Below are 17,501 nucleotides of genomic sequence, written 5' to 3' on the forward strand. Positions count from 1 at the left end.
GCCGGCGACTCACAGCAGCCCAGCTCCAGGTTGAGCTGTTGTTCAGCATCTTAGCTGCAGAGGGCAGTGTCACTGGCCCTTATATGTGGGATCCGAACCGGGGCCTCTGGCGTCCCAAGCCAGTTCTTAACCATCGCGCCACTCGGCCGGCCCAAAACTAGTTATTTTTAAAAAAAATATTTTATCCAGAGTTTATAACGGTAATCTTCAGAAGGGTTAGTCTGTTATAAGCTACTCTGCCATTACCACTAGGGTAACAAGGCCATTAACTAGTCTTGCCATTGTATTACCTTTATTAAAAAGAAAAATATTTGCTATCAATATATCTATGTTAATTGCCCCTTTCCAATAAACCTTAAGTGGTTATATTTTTAAGAACATTTTTTGGCTCTATTCCTTCTTCAGATGAGATAATAAGACAGAGTTAGATGAGTTCTGAATTATGTAATGCCTTCAGGATACTATACAAATACTTACTATATATGTTATAAATGTAATAACAGAATTCCCAAAAAGCTATAGGAATTCAGAGGAGAAAGAGATCAGAAATGATTTTCTAGAGGAGGTTAAAAGATGGTTTAAAGGTGATAAGAGTTTAGTAGCCAGAGCTGAGAGAAAAAACATTCTAGAAGGAACATTATAAGCAATGCAAAAACAGTGGATGGTTGGAGGCTCCAGTCTTACTGGTTACAGTTACATGTATAATTATTAATCAAAATCAATACTTAAACGTTCCTGGTGTAAACATACTGCTATAACATGACAATATGGGTAAATACCACACCAATTTTAAAAGAAAAAAGCCACATTTAAAAGAGAGTACTAATCCATTTATGTAAAGTTCAAAAACAGAAAAACAATAGTTGGTAATAGAATTCAGAAGAGGGTTTACATTTGGGTGATAGTAATGGCTGAGAGGGAGCATGAGAGAGGTGTGAAGGGTGTTTTCAATGCTCTGCTTCTTATTCTGGATGCTGGTTACCCACAGTGTCCTCTTTGTGAAATATATCAACTGATAACCTTATGGGTTTTGTCTTACAAATTAATGTTATACTTTAATACAATATTTATGTACAAAAATAAAACCCAATTTCTGAGGTGAAAAAAGTTTATATTGTTCATCTCCACATATTAATTAATTAATTCCTCACAACAGCCTTATGGAAGATGAGTGATGCTGAATCTTATGTGAAACTGAATTATATAAATTTGAAATACCATGATGTAAAATAATAATAATAAATTATTGCTTTATACACAAAGTTTGACATATCAAACCCCCCAAATTTAAAAAATGAAACAAAATTTCATTTTTTTCAAAGGTGGTGCAGTCTGAGTGAATTTAAGCTATATTTATGCTGAACTTTCCACAGACAGTCACCATTTGAGTAAATAAAACTACCCTGTATAACTTAGGATATGAGTTCAGCAACTGCAACAAATATCAGTAGATTAAACATCACAATAATGTTCTCTCGCATCACAGTTTGAGCATAAACCATTCATGGCTGAAGTGGCAGATCTACAATGTCAGGTGCCCATGCACTTTCCATTTTATTGCTCTCTCCTCCTGAACAGGCAGTTTTCCATCTTGTGATCTAAGATGGCTGCTATGCTGCTACCATCATGTCTGTATTCCAACCAGTAGAATCACTACAGTTCCTATACTACTGGCCAGAATCTCGTCATAAAGAGATGTGACGCTACAAGGAAGGCTGGGAATCATAGTTCCTGGCTGGGTAGCACACTGGAGGGTTTCCTAGTAGTCTGTGCCAACCTGCCATTCTTTGTCTGGATGTCTTGAATTATGTGAGTTGAGACCTATGAAATGCCTCAGGAACAAATCCTTTACACAAAATTAACCTGCCCTGTAGATAAGAATATTCTTATTTTACAGAAGATAAAACTCAGACTTAAAGAAGTTAAATGACTTTCCCCCTGCACATTGCTAATTAAATGACAGAACTAGGGCTCAAAACTAGTGTTGGAAGCCCAGGATTCTTGCTTTAATGCTACAGATGCCTTTCCAGGGAGTTTTTCTTCTATCGCAAGAATTCTAATAAACCTTAGTCTGAGAGAAAGTAAGACTCCTACTGTATTTAAGTTAAATGCAACTGGGAAAAGAGTGTGGCATGGAACAGAGTGGTTAAGTTTTCTTATGAAAATAGAGGGGCAGAGCTGGTGACCTGAGCTGTGTTTGACTCTGAAGGTTCAAGAACTCAGGAAGCAAGAAAATACAGTAGAAAGCACTGGGCCAATGAAGCAGTGACATGCATTTGTAGTTCTGCCTCTGAGATAAAGGCAGATTAAATGTGTGCCCTAGCTATTTTCCCTTCCTGATCTTTAGCTTCCCTATTCATAATATGGGGAGGAGCGTTGCGGCAGGGCTCCTGAATGTGGTTGTGTAGACCGTGCACAATTTTTTAAATTCACCAAGCAGAAAATGCTGGAGCAGAGTAGAGGGGTGCAGCACAGCTCCCATCCTAACCCCTCCCTACCCCTCAGAAATACTACTGGCAAGTTATCAAAATATTGGGATTCTCAGAAACACTACAAAATCTGGAGAGGAGACAATCAAGCAGGTGTCCTTATCTTTTTTCTCTTCTGACAAGGAGACTTGGAAGAAACAGGTGAAACTGGAAAGTAAATAATGTGTCTGATTCTTCCTGAGAGAAGTGAAGCCTTCCGGATTCCACTGAAATGTTCCAAATGCCCTGGGGGTGGAGGTAGAGAGGATGGCCTCATCCTCAGCTAGGTAGAACAAACCCTGATATAGGATGCTCATCAAAATCTCAGGAGAGGGAGGAGAGCCTACATATTTTAACGAAGACTGCATACATCCTTAAACAGGCTTCCTCCACCCAAGCCCTCAGGTAACAGAAAGGTGGGGAATACCCAGTCAGAATACCCAGTGTTTAAGTGTGGCCGGGAGAGAAAACACACTGGTACCAGACAATGGGGGAGGAGATACTACATCAGAGCAAGTAGAATGTCTGGGTAAAGCTTCCTAAGTATGTACAAGGGGAAAAAATGATCTGGTCACTGTACTCATTTTTTATATAAACGTCAGTATTCGACCCACAACTTACAAAAGAAAGAGAAGGGGAAGAGGGCGCATGGGAGGATTGTGGGCTGCAAAAGACAAAGCCTACCCTACAAGAAGACTTAACTTAAGGAACAGAAGGAATTCTCTCACAATTTCTTCACGTTGTAACAAAACTCGATAGGAGCATAAATTAAGTAAAATTAGAGCTCAACCATGAGATGATAAAAATAGCAGAAGGAGATAAAAAGAGAGTTGCAGAACATTAGGAAACAAATTAAATACCAAAATACTTTGTGGAGCTAATAAATAAACTATAAATAGAAATAACAAAACCAACACCGCTGACTACTGAAATATGGACATGGAGAAAGGACTATAAGTACAGTAAAGACAGAGGGAAAGATAAAGGAAATTAATTAGAAGCCAATAGACATGCATATTAGTTTGTTACAGGCTAAGCTGCTGTAACAAAGAAATCCAAAAATATAATGCCTTAAATAAATTAGTTTAGTTCTCACTCACAAAACAGTCCACAGATGAGAAGTCCAAGGACGGCAGGACAGCTCTGCTCCATGAAGTTATCCAAGATATGGTTTATTCTGTCTTGATGCTCCTTCATCTCCACATTCCTGTGGTTACAGACATTTTCATTTCCATGGTTGAAGCTGGCTCCTCCCCATACCCTTGTTTCAGCCCATAGGAAGGATAAAGATAGGGCAAGCACTCTAAGGAGGTGGCCCAGAGGTTACACTTATCACATTCTCCTCACATCTTATTGGACTGAACTTGGTCACATGTCCACAGTTAGCCACTGGGGACAGTGGGAAATGTAGTCTGTAACTGGATAGCCATGTGCTCATTTAAAGTTCAGGGTGTTCTATTCTAAAAGAAACCAGGAGAGAATGAATAGTTAGGTATCACCATATGAAAGATAAGGGTTAGCTACCCAGCAGCAAATCAAAGAGTAGATGTATCAAATGATATAAGAAACATTTTCTGGAAGTGAAGAGTTAAACCTGCAGGTTAAAAAAAAAATCACTGAAATCCAGGAAAATTTGATTTAGAATATTCGACATAAAGGTGTTTCCTAAGTGAAACACCTGAACTTCAAAGACAAAGAATGCTTCAGACATCCAGGCAGAAAGAAAAATCACTTACAAGGGGTGAAAAAGTCAGGTTGGCACTGACTTCACTATATTCATTGTGAAAGACAATGGTGTCATGTCTACAAAGTTATGAGAAAGAAAGGATGACCCCAGATGTAATTCAAGTATAAGGACTCAGAGAAGTAAAATACCCATGAACACAAAAAACTGCTTGATAACCAAAGCCAGGCAAGGCAATTAAGAAATCAATCAAACTAAAGAACTCAAGCAGAGAAGCCAGGACAAAAGGACTGTTGGTGCGCATCAGACCCACTTACATGTAGAACTAATACTAAAAGATCATAACAATTATGTTATGAACATTATAAACCTAGACAATGTAAATTAGTGTAATAAAAATCAGAAGGTGAGGGAGAGGAGATGGGAGTAGCAGGAGAGTCCTAATGTTCTCATCTTTTTTTTTTTAAGATTTTATTGGGGAATAGGGGTAGGGGAACAGTGCTGGGGAATTGGGAGAAGGGGAACAGACAAGTTGCTGTCCTTTTGTTCTTCAGTCTAGTTGTGGAGGACGTCGCTTCGGTGGCCCATGTTGGTATTATCATTGCGCTCTTCCTGGGTTAGGCAGATTGGTCGCTGGCCTCTGGACAGCCGCTCACGGAGTCTCTTGACAGCTCACACCAGCTGCCAGCCGCTCATGCTGGCTGCTGGCCACACACAGTAGCTTATGGCAGCCCACTGCATCAGGGGTTGGCTGCAGCCTATGCCATCACCGGCGACTCATGGCAGCCCAGCTCCAGGTCGAGCTGTTGTTCACTATCTTAGCTGTGGAGGGCAGTGTCACTGGCCCCCATGTGGGATCCGAACCCGGGCCCTGCTGCTCAAAGCTGGCATCCCAAGCCAGCTCTTAACCAACGCGCCACTCGGCCGGCCTGGTTCTCGTCGTTTGAAGCTGGGATATGTTACCCAAAATAAAAACATGTGGTAAAAAAAAAAAAACTAAATGTTTTCATAATCACCTTTATATAACTAAGGACCAGGGGACTACAGACTACGGCCTAAGGGCTAACTTCCTGTTTTTGTAAGTAAGGTTTCATTCAACATAGCTTCACCCATTTGTTTACGAATTGTTCATGCTACTTTCCAGCTACCACAATGGACCTAAACAGCCTAAAATATTTACTATCTGAACTTTAAAGAAAAAATTGGCCAACACTTGCAGAGGAATTTTTTTTTTAACTCACAGGAATCTTGTGGTAAAGAAATATTTACTTGAGGTGTAAAAATTTGTTGGGTTTAACTCAGCTGTTTCCCCTCCTATTAAATTCGTGTCAAATTAAGTTTAATAATGTAATATAAATCCTTTTTTTTTCACTTTTTTTTTTTTTTTTAAGCTGAGCCATCCTGCCACCAGTTGTCAGCTCAGCGGCTGCTCAGCTCGGGCTGGGAATCGAACTGCTATTGCTCAGAACTCAAACTCTTGAGCGAGCTCTTAACCAACTGAGCCACTCGGCCGGCCCCGATTTTTATAAAACAATCTATCAATCATTCCAGAAACATCAGGGATAATGGGTCACCTAATAATATTTGGTATGGTTTCTTAAATTTTTATCTTTGTGTTTTTCTGCATTATTTGGAATCTCTATAATGAACATATATCATTTTTACCAGAATAACAAAATAAAATGTTTTTTTTTAATTTGAAAACACTGGAAGCAAATATACCAAGATATTAGCAATGATTAATTCTGGCTGACAGGAATGTAATTGCTGTTTCCTTCTTTAAGCTTTTCTGTATTTTTTAAATATTGAAAAAAAACCTAAGGTATTATAGAAGGTTTAGGCATAAAGTGACAGAATTCTGAATTATAGTTTTGGAATTAGTAATAAAATACTAGATATAAGGGACATATATTTAAAATGTGGTATTTTTATAATATGATATTCCATGTTATACAAACTCCAAAACATGGTCCCAGCATAAAATATAAAATATGATATAAAGGAATAGCCAGAAGCAGGTGATATTTGACCTCTGTTAGACAATTAGCACATTCATAAAGCTGGTGTCTTTAATTTTCATTAATCTCAACCTATCTCTCCAGTCTTATCCACCCTCCTGATACACACACCATATTCCAGCCACTGGCAGTTCCCTCACCTTCTACGAAATCTTCATGCATTTCTATGCTGTTTTGCTTAATCACCACCATTCTTTCTACCTATAATTGCATCCTCTTCTCCATGTGACATAATTCAATGCTTCTTTCAAGGCGCAATTTAAATATCACTTACTACAGTACATCTCAGCCTTGGCTGCACATCAGAGTCACCTGGGGAGCTTTATAAAAATACCAAGGCCCAGGCTCCAGCCCGGCTATTCAGATTTAATGGCCCAGGGTTGGGGCCCAGGCAGCGGTATTTTTAAAAAGCTCCCTGAGTGATTCTAACACGCAGCCAGGGTTGAGAGTCATCGCAAAGCCGTCTGCCATGCCAGCCGGCAGAGTTAATTACTCCCTTTTCTGCACTCCCATAACCCTTAGCTTTGCCATTGCTCATGAAATTTAACGCTTATTGTATTAAAGTTAGTGTGATATAGTAAGTGCTCAGTAAATGCTGAAGGCTGTCACATTCCTTCTTCTTCCAACCAAGCGTACACAGAAGCCATTATCCTTACTGAGGGAACAGGACAGGACAGTGGATTCAGGTTCCACATCCAGTGACACTGTCTGCAGGATTTATTTCTATCAACTCACCAGGATGTCACCTTGCAAGTAAACTCTGCCCTCCCTGTCCTCCCACCCCACCCCCATCCCCCAACACACAAACTCCTCCCTGCCTTTTCAGCATAGCCCTTGAGTCTGGCTTTTACATTGTTGAGACTGATGCAATGTAAAGAATTCAGGAAAGCAGCGTTAAGAATGTGCTGAGTGCCTGACAGAATCCCAGTGTCACCTGCCTTCTGCCCTGGCCTTTGTGTCATACTTTACGTGGTGTTTTATGTCGGATCCTGCTCCTTGAGCTTTCAAGAGCAGGTTGTCAGGTGTACTTTGTCAAAGGCTTTCAGAAAATCCAGATAAATTATGCTGTGTGCCCTGAAACTGCCAAACCTATATTTCACATCTTCAGAACGCTTGACAATTTTATTTAAGTTGAATCTTTCTTTCTTCCTCCGATTTACCTTTGCCTCCCTGACCCTGATATCAGTCAGAGAAGTGGAGACCCTGCCATTTTCGAAACGGAACATCCTCAGCTGTGTATGTGCCGTGTCTGGAGTACAGGACCTTGGGTGATGATGTCAGTCTTCCCCAGTTAGGAGGAGACCTTAGGAGGTGAGGCGGGGAGAGGAGAGTTGAAGAGACCAAGATGGATCAGCAAGGCCCAAGCTCCAGACTAGCGCCATAATGCATAGGAACCCCTCACTCTCATCAAGCCAAGGCCCTTAGCACTCCCCTTTCCTTTTCCAACTCACCTGGAAGGAAACTCTTCCCTGTTAAAAATCCTATTTATAGTCACTTAAAACTGTCCTCGCCAAACATCACCAAAGGGTTCAGTGTTCATGGGATGGTAACTTCCTATAGTTTCCCTTAAGTACCACATCCTGGCGGTAGGGCCATAACAGCTTTGTTCACCCAGACACTTCTCAGCCAATACATATTTCTTTTGTAAAGTGGTTTTCTCCCCCACCCCCCCAGTCTTGGTGAAACTTTCCCTTTCTTTTTCCTTAAGGTCACCATGACCTTGATGAGCTAGAAGGTGCAGTACAACCGATTCCAATGACAAATTTCACTAATGTAAAATAAGATAAACCTTAAAATTAAATAATTTTAAGTGTGTATATCTGGTGTGTGTACCTGTGTATATCGAGTATACTGGGTGACCTGAAACAAATCTACTAACCTTTCTGTCTTGGTTCTGTATTAGTTAAATAGCAAAACCTAGTTCCCATGGAAGCTATGCAAATTAATTAATGCTTGGAAAATGACTTGAAAATTTAAATCAGTCTAGAAATACCAAACGGTTGCGTCTTCCCTGCTGAGAGGGCCCAGGTAATTCATAACCTCCTATAATAAAAGTAAAAATATTGTACTTGGGTTATACAATTAAATGTGATTCATATGCAATAAATAATATCTTTAAAATCTAGAAATCATTTAATAAGAAATAATTCATATTTCATAACTATAATAAAAGCATTTGTGACTTTAGGAAAAGTAATCATCAATTATAACTGATCTAGACATCATGTCTTTAACCATTTCTGAGATTGGCAAGTCTACTCAGAGTTCACCTTTAACCTGTTAATATTGACTAATATATTTCCTTTAAATTCTCCCAAGTTTTTTTTTTCTTTTTAATCCTCAAAACTCTAATATGTATTTCCTGGGGAATTTGCCTGTACAAAACTTTGCTGTATTCAAAACCTCTTCTGCCAAGATTTAGTGCTTTTATAATTGTAGTCATTAAAATTGAACAAAATCTTAATGTTCCTTTATTAACTACTATCCAGACTTTACATAGTAGAAATCACAACATGTTAATTGGATTTAATTAACTATTTTAAATTACACAAACTCCTGACAGTAGACAATAGCACAGGGTACTCATGAGCAATAAAACTGGAGCTGATATTGCTACATTATTAAGACTTAATGAAACTATTCATAATCTTATTTATTGTTTACAAAAAGAAAACTGTTCATTTTGAAAGCAAAAATGTCTGCTGAAAACACATTTTTGATCATCTAGGTGAAGGTTCAGAAGTTAATAAAAGGGTCCACCATAACTAACCTCACGGTCCTGCCAGCTTCTCATCACATGAATCCTGATTTCACTCCCATACCAGTCTCACAAGCAGATGCCAGTAAAGGTTAGTGATCCAATAACCATTGTATGTGTCTAGGGATGTGAGGGAAGGAGCAGTGAGGTGAGATTGGGGGCCTGAGCTTGAATTATGGCTCAGCCACTAATTCTGGGTGACCTCAGACGAGTCGAATCCTCGCTCTGGCCTGAGTTTCCTCCTCTGTAAGTGTGAAGGTTGGACTAGATCAGCGGTTCTCAACCTGTGGGTCGCGACCCCTTTGGGGGTCGAATGACCCTTCCACAGGGGTCGCCTAAGACCATTGGAAAACAAAAAGATATTTACATTACGATTCATAACAGTAGCAAAATTACAGTTATAGAGTAGCAACGAAAATAATTTTATGGTTGGGGATCACCACAACATGAGGAACTGTATTAAGGGGTCGCAGCATTAGGAAGGTTGAGAACCGCTGGACTAGATGATCATTAAAGTCCCTTCTACCCCTAAAATCCATCATTCTATAGATTTAATATTGATTTAGATGTTGGTGTTATTACACATTGAAAGTATTGTGTTTAAGTGACATGATTAGAAATGTTTAAGCGTATGAGCAGATCGTTTCTGATGCTACCCTGGTAGCATTTAGTATTTTTATTTCAATATACTATTATGCAGAAATATGAAGCCAGAATTAATGTAATTGCATTTAAACTATGCATCTCTTAGTGTAAATTCTAGTCTTTGTGAAACCAGGAGATTTCTAGTTTTGAAGCAAAAGGTTATATCATCTTTATTTCAGTATCCCCAGTGTCTAAAACCATATCTAGCATTTTGTAGATACTAAATGTTGGTTGAATGAATAAGCAAATGAAAGAGTCAGTGGATGAATGACTAAGAACTGAGTGTCATTAAGTGTGACCTCTTTATTTCTCCCTGCTATTTAATTTAACTAGCTGAAGTGTTAAAGAATGCCTAAGTGGGTCTCCTTTCATATCTCAAATATAACCAAGTGAGATGGTCATTAATTATTTCTATCTGTTGTCTGGAGGGTTTTAGGCCTAAAGTTGGCTCCCCAGGGTTCTTCTGGCACCTGGAGATTTAAAGTCCTTTATCTTATAGCTCCTGTATTCTCTCTGTCTGCTGACCTGGTGGGTGGAAGGATAGCAAAACTCAAGAGAACCCAGCATCATTATAAGTCTCCTAGTTTGTTAAGCTTCCCACAACTGTAACTATTACTTTCCTAGTTGTAAACCATCATTGTTCAGAAATCTTTGGGACATATGCTTTTAGTTACTTTACATAATATTTCCTCCCTAGGAATACTGATAACATCAGCAGAGTTTCTATTTCTTGCTTTAGTATCATCTTATATTCTTCCTGGATCAATTAGGATGAATGAAATAGTGAACAAATGAATCAATCAGTCAGTGCTTGTTTTAGCAGTAAACACAATAAAAAATTGCTGCAGAACAAAGGTAAATCCATAAACATGGCAGCTTGGTCCAGAAAAAAATATCACATTTTCATCCCTCAATGATCTATTAGAGAACACATGGCTTACCATAATATTTATAATTATTTGACATGTATTCATTGAATACTTGCCATATATCTGACATTGGGCAAAGTAATCTGAACATCAGGAAAGCACACGCCACAGAAATGTAGACACAATATCTAGATTTTTTTACATGTTCCTTATGCTCTTAAATATCATTTAAACCTCACCTTAGGTCAACACAAGTCCAGAAGGAGGTAAAAGATGAACAATACCCAGAAGAAAGAGTCATTTTGGAAAATGCAGGGCAAATTGCCCCACTTTTTCTTGAATTATCTTGCTCAATCCAAAAAAGAAAGCTTTTTAAAAGATGATTAAGAATATAAGTCTCACAGTACACAAATCAAATTTTCAATTCAAGCTCTTGGTGACCTCAGGCAAGTTGCTTTCTGATCTGAAATAAAATCTAGACTCTATAAAAAAGGCGTACCTGATCTGGCCCTCACCTCCATTCTCAGCTCACTTTGCTTTCTCCATCCTCAGAAACATGGATGGGCCTTCTCTTCGTTCCTCATTAGGCCAAGCACAGTTTCATATTAGGCCCTCACCAGTGCCTTTACTTCTGCCTGTAAAACTCACTTCCTCAAGCAAGCGTTTTCTTCACAGGTTACCACGATTTGTAATTATATATTTATTTGTGGATTTATTCAATGTCTTCTCCACTAAACTCTGCCCACCAGATTTCAACAGTAGGACCTATAAATTTGGGTCAATTCCTCTCTTCTAGATATTAGAGAAATATACTAAGGTTCTTGGACCTACCAGGAAGTAACATTCCTTACCACCCGTAAGGATGGAAATCCTGTAAACTATGTACCTGGTCAGTTGTTCTGGGAGGGCTTTGTAAGCATTAGCACCATAAAGTCAACTTTAATTCTTTAAAAGTGACTTATTATACCTGATTAATAAGCATCATTCTTAAATATGAAATTCCAGGTCTTGTTGCATAAGTGATTTTTCTAATTATATATTAGTAAAAGGAGACAAGATTTTTATTAAAACTATGCAAATAATTATATTGGCATTAAAAGTAAGGAGATTCAATAAGAGTTTCTGAATTTGGAAAGTGGTGGGGGGCATGTTTAAAGTATTAAAAGTTTGATTTCCTTATTTTCTGGGAATTTTAGGAATATTCAATTTATATAAGCACTTATTTCTCTCTATAAGTCAATCAGAACAGAGCTCCTTTAATTTAAGAGACTACAATCTAATTTATTAATACCATTTGGAGACAGGAAAACATTCTGTATTCACTCAAGGTGAGAAATAAAGGCCTTTATGAATTATAGATACATAGACATATAGATACAGAGAGAACGTATAGCTTCCTTTCTACAATTTCAGCCACAGATGAAAAGTAAACACAGAAACACAAAAACTTAATGGTCCAGATATCAAAGACTTATTCTCCTTCCTTGTGGGCTTGAAGTACCCAATTGATTTGAGCTCAAAATACACAAATAGACAAACAAAAGGCTAACAAACTATATTCTCCATTATCTATCACTCAGCAGGGAGTAGATCTCTGTAAAACATTAATCTATTTACAGAGATCATCAAATTCCCAGTCATTGTAGCTACCAACAAGGAATAGCATATCAGCCATAAATGAACCAAAAAGGAAAACAAAACACAAGGTTAACAGGGAATAGTATTAAAATTAGAAAAGCAGAGTCTACAAAGTTCTATTTCCACTTTGAATTCACCTGTGGGAGCCAAGAAAATGCATATCTGGTTCCCTGTGAGGTATATAATTTCTGGCAATTTCAGGTGAAGCTATTTCTCATCTCAGTGGGATCTCCAAAATTGTTGAGGGATATATATATTTTAATTAAAACCATGACTTTTTTATATAAAATGAATACATGTTAAAGATGTCATTTAACTCATAAATTAAGTAAAGGAGCCAGTAAGATGCTACAATTGATTCAAAGAAGAATCCAAACAACAGACATATTTATAAATCAAGAATACTGAAATAAATTTGTAAATGGATGCAAAACTGGCTTTTTGGGGTTGGAGGAATGATTGTTTCTCCATGTGACAGAATTTATTGGCATGTGTATAAACAAGAATCATTTGCATAGCTTTCAGTTTTCTATAATCTTAATCTCTACAGAATTACCAAATAGACTAAGCAAAACCAAAGATGATTATAGGGTCAGATAATCTCCAGAGGTCCCAGCTTTTCGATGGAAATGTAACTATTAGCCTCTTTTGTTTATTCCAAAGTCTTAACTTTTTCCTTCTAATGGTGAATGCACATACATATGTGTGTTTGTCTAAAATTAAGTGAATTGCTTCAACATATATTAAAGCAAAGGCTAAAATTATGTTTATATTCTTTGTGATTTTTTTTAAGATTTTTTTTTTTTATTGGGGAATTGGGGAATGGGAACAGCTCTGGGGAATTGGGGGAAGAGGAACAGACAAGTTGCTGTCTTTTTGTTCTTCAGTCTAGTTGTGGAGGATATTGCTTCACTGGCCCAAGTTGTCACCATCATTGCACTCTTCTCGGGCAAGGCAGATCAGTCGCCGGCTTCTGGACGGCCGCTCACTGCGGCTGCTGGCCGCTCACACTGGCACCTGGCTACATACGGTAGCCCATGGCAACCTGCTGCAGCCTACGCCGTCACTGGCAACTCTTGGGAGCCCAGCTCCAGGTTGAGCTGTTGTTCAGAATTTAGCTCTAGAGGGCAGTGTCACTGGCCCTCATATGTGGGATCCGAACCGGGGCCCCTGGCGTCCCAAACCAGTTCTTAACCAATGCACCACTCAGCCGGCCCTCTTTGTGATTTTTAGAGAATGAAACTCACTCTAGTAACAAAAAAATACGGAATAAGAAGGAGCTCTGTTTTTCACATCTGAAAAACAGGCGTAGTTCTTAGAAGTGGGATTTAATATGTATAGGTAGAAAATATTTGTGAGGACTAAGAATTAGTCTTAATATATGAAAGCAGTTAGATCTGGTGTTATAAAAATTAAAACCTGAAGTACTAATTTCAAAAGGGGCTTGAAGAGTTGTACTGTATATCAGAAGTTCTTAAGTTTTGAGACTAGAAAAGATGGGCCTGGAGTGCTTATTTAAATAATGTAGATCACTGGGCCTCAATTCTAGTGGTTTCCAAACTTCAAGCCACATGTAAGTATATCCTGGAGGCTTCAATAATGCAGATTCCCAGGCCCTTACCTCGGAACTTTGGCCAGGTCTGGGATGGGGCCCAGGAATCTCCATTTCTAATAAGAAATTCTCCCCCCAGATGATTCTGTGGTAAGTAAACTGAAGATTTCTCTTTAGAATCATTTTATGAGTGAAGTGTTCTTTAGTTCTCCAATTCCTCAGTGGTCACCTTCTGAATTCCTGTAACACTAGACTTTAATATCAATAATATTAATAACAACTAATATAGTCATTAGAGGTCATACGGCAAATGGAAGCAATATTTGTCCCTCTTAGAATGTGTGCCAACTTCTTCAACTTAGTCCAGCTTAGTACATAGTTTATATACTAGGATTTCACTGATACCCGGAGTTTTTTGCTTTTCTTCCTATTAGATGAGAGCAACAAGAAGCAACAGCCCTTTCACAAGTTTACGTCAAGTACCCCTGAGTTTCTGCGCTTCTTGTTTCAATACAATAGATCCACCTTAATGAAAGTTTTGCCTCTGACAGCAGGCTTTGTTCAATTATTCATTTATGTATTGATTTATTCATTTGTTTATTTAACGAAGTCTCACCCTTAAAAAGCCTTGGCACCAGCCATGCTGACACAGTATGAGTTCTAGGAATTGTAAATTAGTTACATTAGTACTAACCATGTTGCCCAGTTACACTAAAATAACCTATTTAGGCATGCACATCTTCTGTTGATATGAGAAATGACTAAAAATAACTCTTTTATAAAATATGGCTCATTATAACCACAGGGGCACGGTTTCAAGTGCACAGACTTTCCTTCTTTCAGAACAAAAGATCTTCTCAGTTGTTAAGGCCATATACCTGATTTCTTTGAATTTTAAAAGGAATAACAATATTATCAATAACTGAAAATGTCATAAGTATAAAGACATTTTACTTTGCCTTGAAATTATATTTCTAGCTTAAAATGAAATGATCTTAGTCCAAGTTTATTTCATATTACTGCTATTGAAAATGCCATTGGTGGGGGGGGGGCGGTTAGAACACTAGGTTTAAATGAACAGGTAGCTATTTTTCCATGCAACGGATTAAAGCACTAGCTGTACAAATAAGACGATGAATAGAAAAAGTTTCACTTGTGAAATTTATAGAGCTCAGACTTCAGGGCAATTCCTGGAGTTAAATTCATATTCTTCTAACCTTCCTTTTAAGGGATTTTAAGTATGATAGAACGAGGATTGATTCCGCCAACCGCCAGGATTGCCTTTCAGGATCCACCCATTATACCCAGAGCAGCTCCTCTGCACAATTTTGATGAAGCGGGTAAGATTCCAACTGCCGGTAAGACAGTGCTGACTGAAGGCCTACTTGTGGATACACAGAAATCACCTCCCACCCAAATCTAGTCTTCTAGTATCCAACTCTTATCTTCAATATTAGGACAAAGGGGAAGTTGTAATGATTCTGGGTTTCACTTTACTGAGTAAAGTAACTTTAGTCTCTTTGTAGACGACTTACTGAGGCCCAGTGTTCTCTGTGCATTAGGAGGTTGGGATTTTCAAGAGGCTTGCAGCTAGGTTGGGAAAACAAGACAGATATAGTGAAGACGAATAATACCAAGGAGCATAGAATAAAACGCAAATAGATGTTAAAGTCTAGTGCTAGAGTTCAGAGAAATGATTGCTAAAGGGTGAGATAATAGAAGACTTCAAAGAGGAGGACGGATGAAATAAGATGTTCAAGAAAAGCACCGACCTGGAAATCGACTACCTGTTTGCAGAACCTCAGGCAAGCCATTTACTTTCTTTGGCCCTCAGCTTTCCCAGGTATAAAGTGAGGGTTTTGGGCTAAATTAGTTCATCTGTTCAACAAATATTTGTTGAATGCGTGCTTTATCCGAAGTAACATTTAGGTGCTGGGGATGCAACAGAGAATAAGTCTGACAACATTGCGGCTCTCGTGGTACTTAACATTCTAGTAGGAGATACAGATAATAACCAGGTAAGTAAATGAGAAGTTAGGCCTGTGCTAAACACCAGAAATAAAACAAAACAACATGGGTTAGAGAGTGATAAGTAGGTGGTTACTTTGCTTGCAAGGGAAGGGTCAGTGAATGCCTCTCAGAAGGTGTATGAGCCTTGGATTTAGATCCAAATGATAAGAAGGAGCCAATCATGTAAAGATCTAGGGAAGAGCATTCCAGATATAGCACAGGTATAAAAGCCTGGAGGACTAAGGAGGGAAGGAGCAAGAAGGCTAGAATGGCTGGAGGGCCAAGAGCAAGGGAGAGAAGGGGATGGAATGAGGGATGAGAGGTAGAGAAGGATGACATGATGTAGGCTAGAGCAGAGACTATGAGTTATCTACAATATTCATTCTTCCCTACTTCCACAGTAATAGAATCGTGATTGAGCTCATGTCAGCTTGACTAAAGACTACATTTCCCAGGCCTCCTTTCAGCGAGGTGTGCCATGTGACCAGGTTCTGGACAGTGAGAATATGAGCAGAAGTGGAAAAGGAAACTTCGGGGCTCTGTCCTTAAGAGGGAAGGAACATGGCCTCCCCTTTTTCTTTCCTCTCTCTGGCTAACGGATACAGATGTGGTAGGCAAGCATTTTGGAGCCGGAGACAGAACTCCATGTTGAATCTGACAGAGCTGTCCTGATGATCCAGGACTATCTTCCTTTGGACACTTGTGTGAGAGAGAAAAAAAAATCTTAATTTGTTTAAACCACTCAGTGTATCTAAGGATCTTTCTTTTTAAACATCTTAGACTATACCAGAACCAGCATGGCAGCCTTTCAAACCATGATGAGGAGCTGGATTTAGTCTTAATTACAGCGAGAACCTATTGAAAGGTTTAAACAGGAGCATGAGGTAGCCTGATTTATATTTTAATAAGACCATTATGACTGCTTTACAGATAATGAATCATAGGGGAGCATGAGTGGAAGCAAAAAGACTAGTTAAAAGGCTATTGTAGTAAATCAGGTGAGAAATGATAGTGGAGTTGAGGAGGATGGTATCAGTGAATATGAACAGAAGTGTACAAATTCAGGTTATATTTTGGAGGTGGAGCCATGAGGGCTGGCTGATGGATAGGAGTGAGGGAAAGAGGGATATCAAGGATAAATATGTCTGACTGTATGAATGTGCCCCAATTTTGTATCCATTCTACAGCTGGTGGGGATTTCAGTGGTGTATACTATAGAACTATTGGGAATAACACTACTATGAGCGTTCTTGTTCATGTCTGTTAATGCACATATGTATGCATTGCTGTTGGATACACATCAAAAATTAGAATTGCTGAATGCTAGGGTATACAATGTTTTGGATTTAGTAGATATTGCCAAACAGTTTTCCTAGGTGGTTATACTGATTTCTTTTCCTGTGAGCAGCATATGAGAATTCCAGATATATATCTTTGTCATCACTTGATATTTCAGGTTTGTTTGTTTTGTTTAATTTTAGTCATTCTGACAAGTCTGTTGTAGTATTTCTTTGAGATTTTAATTTCTATTCCCTTGATGACCAATGACATTGAGCAGTTTGTCTGATGTGTATTGGTCATTTGAGTATCTTCTTTTGTAAAATGAGTTAAGACTTTAACCTGTTTTTTTAAAAAATGGGTGGTCTTTCTTTTTCTTAGTTATTTATAGGAATTAGTTATATATTCTGGATACTAATCCTTTATCAAGTATATGAATTACAAACAATTCTTCATACTCTGTGGCTTCGCATTTCACATTCCTACTGGGATCTTTTTTTAAAAATTAAACTTTTTAATTTGAAATAATTATAGATGCATATGCACTTGTAAGGAATGGAGAGGTCCTTTGCACTCTTTAC

The 17,501-nt window shown here is 38.4% G+C and overlaps 1 protein-coding gene and 1 long non-coding RNA gene across 3 annotated transcripts in view; one reads left to right on the top strand and one right to left on the bottom strand.

Moving 5' to 3' along the window:
* The window catches only part of LOC109385246 (uncharacterized), a 45,013-nt gene that overhangs the window by 17,788 nt on the left and 9,724 nt on the right, over positions 1–17,501 (bottom strand). Inside the window, exon 2 of one of the 2 annotated variants that reach the window (XR_002124581.1) lies at positions 3,569–3,675. The exons of the other annotated variant lie outside the window; for it this stretch is intronic. This is a non-coding gene — a long non-coding RNA (uncharacterized LOC109385246). The remainder of the gene's footprint in view (positions 1–3,568; positions 3,676–17,501) is intronic. 2 annotated transcript variants of the gene reach the window in all.
* The window catches only part of LOC109385244 (IQ domain-containing protein H-like), a 116,156-nt gene continuing 113,527 nt past the window's right edge, over positions 14,873–17,501 (top strand). Inside the window, exon 1 of the mRNA XM_019647301.1 lies at positions 14,873–14,990. Within this exon, the coding sequence (XP_019502846.1) occupies positions 14,873–14,990 (118 nt within the window). The remainder of the gene's footprint in view (positions 14,991–17,501) is intronic.

The sequence above is a fragment of the Hipposideros armiger genome, unplaced genomic scaffold (genome assembly GCF_001890085.2).
Source record: "Hipposideros armiger isolate ML-2016 unplaced genomic scaffold, ASM189008v1 scaffold_110, whole genome shotgun sequence".
Taxonomy (NCBI): domain Eukaryota; kingdom Metazoa; phylum Chordata; class Mammalia; order Chiroptera; family Hipposideridae; genus Hipposideros; species Hipposideros armiger.